The sequence below is a fragment of the Pediculus humanus genome, genomic scaffold, assembly GCF_000006295.1.
Source record: "Pediculus humanus corporis 1103172107377 genomic scaffold, whole genome shotgun sequence".
NCBI lineage: Eukaryota > Metazoa > Arthropoda > Insecta > Psocodea > Pediculidae > Pediculus > Pediculus humanus.
In genome coordinates this window covers 68,335-75,343 of record NW_002987005.1, presented here as the reverse complement: position 1 = coordinate 75,343, position 7,009 = coordinate 68,335, and the positions used below count along the sequence as shown (strand labels likewise).

Genomic DNA, 7,009 nt, shown 5'->3' with positions numbered 1-7,009 from the left:
GCATTTTTTTTTTTTTTATAAAAACTTTACACGCACGCACACACTCACAACACTCCTTAACACGTGGTTTATAATGACAACCGAATCCAATTCGAAAGGAGAATAAAACGAAACGAAATGAACGGAAACAACAAACGATATGTGCGTAGTCGTTTGTTTGTTAGGCATTTAAGGAAAAAAACGAAAGAGGGGGAATAAGGCCCCCGCCTCCGTCGCCTCCGCCCCCCACCCCCTGCCTCATAACACTGACTCATTCACGAGTTTATAAATAACCGTGATAGAACATGAAAAATGTATAATTTTTTCCTTTTTCCTTTTTTTTTTTTAAGCCTTATAAAATTCAACATGTCGGTCAGTATTATTATTATTATTATTATTATTATTATTATTAAGACTCGTTTTATGTTATGTGAAATTAATTTTAAAATCAACACGAACATCTAAAAATTAATCAATACGTTAATAATTTTCGAAAAAGGAAAAACAAAAAGTTAATTTTTTTAAAAATTTTAAATTTATTTGTTTAAAAAAAAAAAAAATGTTTACAAAATGAATCACAGGTCTATTGTAACAATTATCGATTTTTAATAATAATAATAATAATAAAAAATATATACATTTAAATAAAATTAATTAATTAATTAATTACATATCACATATAAAAAAAAGTATTTATGTTTTTTATTCATCCATTTTTCTTTTCTTTTCTTTTTTTATTTAAATAATTTTATTTATACAATTTAAAACAATTAATCGATATTTTATCGATTATCGAAGTTTCGATTCGATTATCGTCAAATAAACGAATTTATTTATTAAAAAAATAAAATAAAAATTTTTTAAACATCGTCAGATGTTTTTTTTTTTTTTTTGTTTTAATTTTCATCGTCCGCGTTTATTTTCTCTATGAAATGAAAAACTCACGACGAATAATAATAATAATAATAAATCATATGAGAGATATTTTATTACGCCTATAATTAATATCACTTATATCGATTCTTTGTTCACCTAAAACGGTATCGATAACTTTTTCTAAATTTTCCGGCAAATGATCCAACAACATTCTAGGTTCGACTTTAATTTCGGTAAAATCTTCAGGTACGGCCCATTTCATTTCGAACGTGGGTCCACCCGTTCCCGTTTTTCTTTCCTGTTTAGTTTTTTTCCTATAGGTTATGTGTAGTATTCTACCGGCAGTAAACAGTCTCGTTCTTGAAAATCTTCGTAGTGTGACGTCTTTGGCTAATAAATTAGCTTCCGGATTGGCATCAATCGAATGTATGTGATAAGGATCGTATAAAAGTGGTAATTGACCCTGTAAAGATGGTGCCGTTGTTGACATGTCGTTACGCCAAGTAGATTCTAAATCTCTCGATGGTATGCCAAATAATGCATAACCGAATCCGTTTATCATTATGCGATACTGAAGAAGAAAAAGAAAACGATTATTTACATGCGAGAATGAATAGATGATTTGGATTTTAGGGGGGAGTAAATGGGGGGAGGGGCAGGGTACCTTGGGTAATCTGCATGCTGATAACACTTGTAATATTTTACATCTTAAATTTTCTGCGCTGTCGACGCTTAGCCTCATAACAAAATCATCTCCAACTCCGACGGTAAAAACAAAACTTTCCGTATATTTTGCAGCTTCCCTGCTAAGAAGACCAGCTGTAACAAACAGCGTAAAAAAAATCTTTCGCAAAAATTTTATTATTTATTAGGGTTAAGACCTGATTTGAAAATACCTGGAGTCGCAAAAGCATACACTTTGAGTTCTGGATACGTCGGACGCAACATTAATGCTAACAATACACCAACACCTGCTCCTAAACTGTGACCGGTTATTATTAAATCGTATTGCGGGTACATGGCAAATGCTCTTTCCAAAACGCTGACTTCATCTAAACGTCTTTTTAAATATTTAGCACCCGCCATCATGCCCTTATGTGCCATGCTATCCGGTGGAATACCATCCGCGACAAATTTTTCCGCTCCCGCCGTTAAATCCGTGAAAATATCCCTAAGAGAAATCGAACCTCTTATCGCTATCACTATGCTATTCGTTTTATGATGTGCTATGACGCAAAAAGGTATCTGAAAAAAAAAATCATTATTATTATTATTATTACGATGACGAGTATTAATAATAATAATAATAATAATAACAAAATCAACTCACTTCGAAAACGTGATTTCTAAACGATGCAAATAAAATATCTTCTTCTGGAATTTTCGACATGTATTTAACACCCGCCAAATTACACAAACAACAATTATCGTTTGTAACAAACGTTGATTTCACTCTGAAACAAATAATTTTATAAAAAAATTTTTCCCGGAGGATTTAATCGGGGGGGGGGGGTGAAAGGGGAATTACCTAAAACAAAAACAACACATCATTTCCGGTAGGAGTCTGAATATACCGGTCGCACAATATTTATACATGAGATAAGGCCAACCGTAAGCGGCTATCGATAGATTAAGATAATGTTTGGCTTTTTTCAAACACATCCATTGGGGGGCCGAAGCGAATATTTCACGTATGTCCGAACTTGTTCGTGGTTGTTTGTCGGATTTCAATTGAAGTCTCCTCACTTCCCGAGTTTTCCTCTTTTGTTTAACGCGTAACAAAACGCAACCGGCAATTATATCCGATGGTACCAAATCCGTACTCCGAAAAATAACGCTGAGCAAAGCTAAAATGAAAATAATAATAATAATCATTACTAATAATATATACGAGAAAAAAAAGTAAAAGTTTACTTGGAGACCGTTAAAAAATCTATCGGAAAATAATTACCAAAATTAATAATAATAATAATAATAATGGCGGTAAATAAAAAAAAGAAAATGGTAAAAAGTGGGTTTGATCCATCATTTCTTTTCCTTTCTTTTATATTAAACTTTTACTTGAGGAAATTTATGCCACTAATTTCATCTTCTTTCATTCATCTTTCAAAATACATTCACTTTCTTTTTCTATAAAAACAACCAAATCACGATTGTAATTTTTTTGTTTCTCCTACGTTGCATAATTTCTCCCCCCTCTCCCCCCCGATCATTAAAATTTTATTTTATTTAACTAACCTGCCACTTGTTGAAATGCTTCGTGACAATGTGCATCCTTACGAACCCAACAAAAAAACCATCTGAACCTTTTGATCCAAAGTCGTGTGGTTTTCCTATGTTTTATCGATTCTATGTTGGCATCCGTGTTATTTAATTTTTCGTAGTATGACGTCGAACCTATTGGATCGAAAACAAATGCCAAACCGAATATAGATAGGGCAAATAGACCCCAATCGAATACTATTAAACCTTCGATTACGTGACAGGTAAATTTTTCTACGTCGCAGTCTATTAAACTACTTAATGCCCATATCGTTCCCATTATGTTTAAACCTACTTCGGGTAATAATAAGAAAACCCTGTAAATTAAATAAATAAAATATAATTAATTTTTTTTCATACCTGAGTACAACAAAATGGAGATCGGATGGTGAAAAGGCAATAACTTACTTAAAGGCTACTATATGTGGTACGAATCGTCTTGCATTTGTATCCGTTATGGCTCCTTGTGCGCTTCTATTAATTAATATTATTAATGTAAACATAACGAGTGCTAATATTGTCAACATTCCTATTAAATAAAATCTAACGAAATCACCACCGGTGTTACATTCGTACGTTAAAGGGTAGTATCTCGACGTGGCACAAGATAATAAGGTCAGCCTGAAACAAAATCAAACATGATTATTATCCATCGTGATCGTACCTTAATAAATAATTTATTTATTTAAATATATGTGTACAAACCATAATAAACGTAATAAAAATTCGAAAAAACCTGGGAAGACCATGTCATCCGTAGCTGCCAGCCATTTTCGACCAAAGAGCTGAAGGGCCGGCATTTCTTTGCCTCAGCTCCCTGAAAAAATAAATAATGATAATAATAATAAAATGTTTATCGCAAAAATAAATAAATAAACATGTCTCGTATTTTTTGTAAAAGAGTAATTAATTAAAAAAGTATGAAATTCGTGTTATGTTAAATAACCTTTTTTTTTATTAAAGTACATTAAACCTCATTTGTTTATTATCATTATCAAAGTTAAATATTTTAAGAGAGAGAGAGAGAGAGAGAGAGAGAGATAGAAAATATGGTTAATTATACAATTAAATACATTACGTAAAAAAAAATTTAAAAAAAAAAAAAAAATGGACCTTTAACTCAATTACATAAAATTTTTTTTTTTTAGGAAACCTTTAAACTTGTGTGCAATGCGTGACAAAAATATACGTCACGTTAATAATAAGTTTTTTTTTTTTTTTTTTTTTTTTTAAAATATATTCAATTGTTGTGATTGTCGGTAAAGCAAAAGGTCAAGGTTCAAACAAAAAATAATAATTTTTTTTTTTTTTTTTAAATTTAACCGCGAAAAATTTGTGAAAACAACAACAACAAAAAATCATAACTTATGAGAAAATATTATGTTTACGGCGGTTATATTTTCATTCGTACCTGAAAAAAAAATTTATAACCATAAGCTAATAATCCTCATCATCTCGTACGATAATAATAATAATAATAATAATAATAAAATATCCTTCCGTAAATGTTTTTAAGGTCACGCAACGACGAATTTTCATTATTGTATACCGGCGCATAAATTTAGGTCTTTAGTGCAATAACCCAGACGGACAGACGTGTGAAACGCGTAATTCCTTTCGTACTTAACAAATCATCATCATCATCATCATCATTATTATTATTATTATTTGAAAAAAAAAAAAAATTCTTGCGAGAATATGACAAGGCGATGAATTTTGCAAAAAAAAAAAAAAAAAGTTTCCAGAGAAAATGCACACAAGAAGAAGAGAGAAGTGGTTCAAGGTTTTTCAAAAAAATACATAATTCTGAGATGAATATTATTAACAAATCGTTACCAATAATAATAATAATGATTAAGGTACGTTTGCGTGTCACAGGGTTTAAAGAAATAAATTCGGGTAGTATAAAAATGTTTTTTTTTTTTTTTTGTCAAAACGACATGTTTATAAAATTATATTGAACGCATGGTCTTTGACGATCCTTATTTCTAAATCTACGTACCTACGTAGAAAATTATGGGAAAATATTAATAATAATAATAATAATAATAAATTAAACAATTTGTTTAAATAAGTAAATTTTTTTTAAAAAAATTTTTCTACAACTGTTTCAACGAATTTTTTTGTACTGACCTCGACCCTAAAATTGACATTAATAAATAATGACTAATTTAAATATAAAATTTATTCGATTTTTTTAAAAAAAGCGTTTGTACGAATTTGTTTTGTGTTTGTTTGTTTGTTTGTTTGTTGTAACTCTCACGTTTACAAACAAGTTTACGTTAGTAAATAGTAAAAAAAAAAAAAATTAAAAGTTAAAATTTCGTTTAAAAAAGGATCAAATCAATATTTAAATTTTTTAAATCGAATTAAATTATTCCGTGATAAGACATTTCCCTCCCCTTTATCCCCCTTTATTCCCCTTCTTTATACCCCTCCCCACCACCATCATCGTTCCCCCTTTTTCAATATCCAGAAAAACAAACCTTGAAAATGTGACGTTGCGAAAAATAAATTGAATCCCGCCGTCTCCCGTTGTTAAATTATTTATTTATTAATTAATTAATTAATTGATTTTTTTTTATTTAAAAACGATATTATGCCAGACGAGGCGCAAATAAATCATTACAAAAATTGATTTTGCTACTGTTTGTCGTTTGTTGTTTGTTTGTTGTCGAAAAAAAAAAATTTTGTAGATTTAACCTAACGCGAATATTTAATTCTATGCAAATTTATTACTTATTACTTTTTTTTCTCTCTCTAACGATTATTATTATTATTATTATTATGATAATTATTATCACTAATTATTATTACTTTCAATGACGAAATTTGATAATAATAATGATAATAATAATAATAATAATTACCTTCAAATAAATAAGTAAATGTTTATTTGAAGGATAAAAGAAAAAAAATTTCCTTTTAATTTGTTTGTAATCTACAAACGCGAGGATTAAAATCCGCTTGGAAAAAATAAAATAAAATCTGGAAATTTTACAGGTAGAGCAAAGGTAAACAAAGAGGCGTTGTTTGTTTGTTTGTTTGTTTGTTTGTTTGTTTTCGCTCCGATTTGTATGATGCAAAAAAAAAAAAAATTTGCAATAGTAACGAATCGTATGTATGAAAAAATATATTTAAAAAAATGAAAAAAAAAAAAACAAGTTGACAAGTTTGTAGAATTTATTTAAAAACGTAATAAATGTTTGTAGTTGTTGTAGTTTTTTTATATATAAGTCATCGATTGTTAACGTATTAAAGTACAAACTTTGTTTGACGTTTGTTTTAACGACACCAATAAACACCACGAGGAAAACTCCTTAACGTGTGACGTCAATCAAGTATTTTAAATTAATATTATTATTACTATTAACGTACCTAAGAGTGTTTGTTGTTGGGAAAATTTTTAGTTTAACAACAAACAATCGATTCGAGAGGGGAAAAAAAAGAAAAGAAAAGAAAAATCGATCGTAAAATTAACAATAAAAAATCATCGATAATTTTTTTATGTTTTTTCGTTACTAAATTTTGTTTTTAAAAAACAAAATGGCGGCGAACGCACGCGTCATTAAATATATTTGTAAATAATAATTTTTTTAATCGATTTGCCATAATATTTCAATAAGTTTTCTAGAAAAAAAAAAGAAAAAAGAAAAAAAAAAGAATGGAAATTATACGTTATCATAGAGTCATAGAGTAAATAAACAAAATTATATGAAAGGATCGTCGTAGTCGTCGTCTTGTTTTTCGATTTGTTTTACTTAATAGGATGAGAGAGAAGAAAAATTTATATAAATAATAATTTAAATAGACATTTTTATTACACATTCCTAAAATCAAGTTCGGACTTATGCAATAAGAAAAAAAAAAAAAAAAACTAAAATGGAGGAAA

At 28.8% G+C, this 7,009-nt stretch overlaps 1 protein-coding gene across 1 annotated transcript; it reads right to left on the bottom strand.

Annotated features, from left to right (window-relative positions):
- Positions 1–949: 949 nt before the first annotated feature.
- Phum_PHUM023550 (lipase containing protein, putative) lies at positions 950–3,917 on the bottom strand (the record flags this gene model as incomplete). Its single annotated transcript, XM_002422873.1, has 8 exons — positions 950–1,426; positions 1,520–1,674; positions 1,752–2,100; positions 2,186–2,309; positions 2,384–2,702; positions 3,094–3,434; positions 3,526–3,738; positions 3,823–3,917. The coding sequence occupies 8 exons, from the start codon at positions 3,915–3,917 to the stop codon at positions 950–952; spliced, it is 2,073 nt and encodes a 690-aa protein (XP_002422918.1).
- Between the last annotated feature and the right edge of the window lie 3,092 nt (positions 3,918–7,009).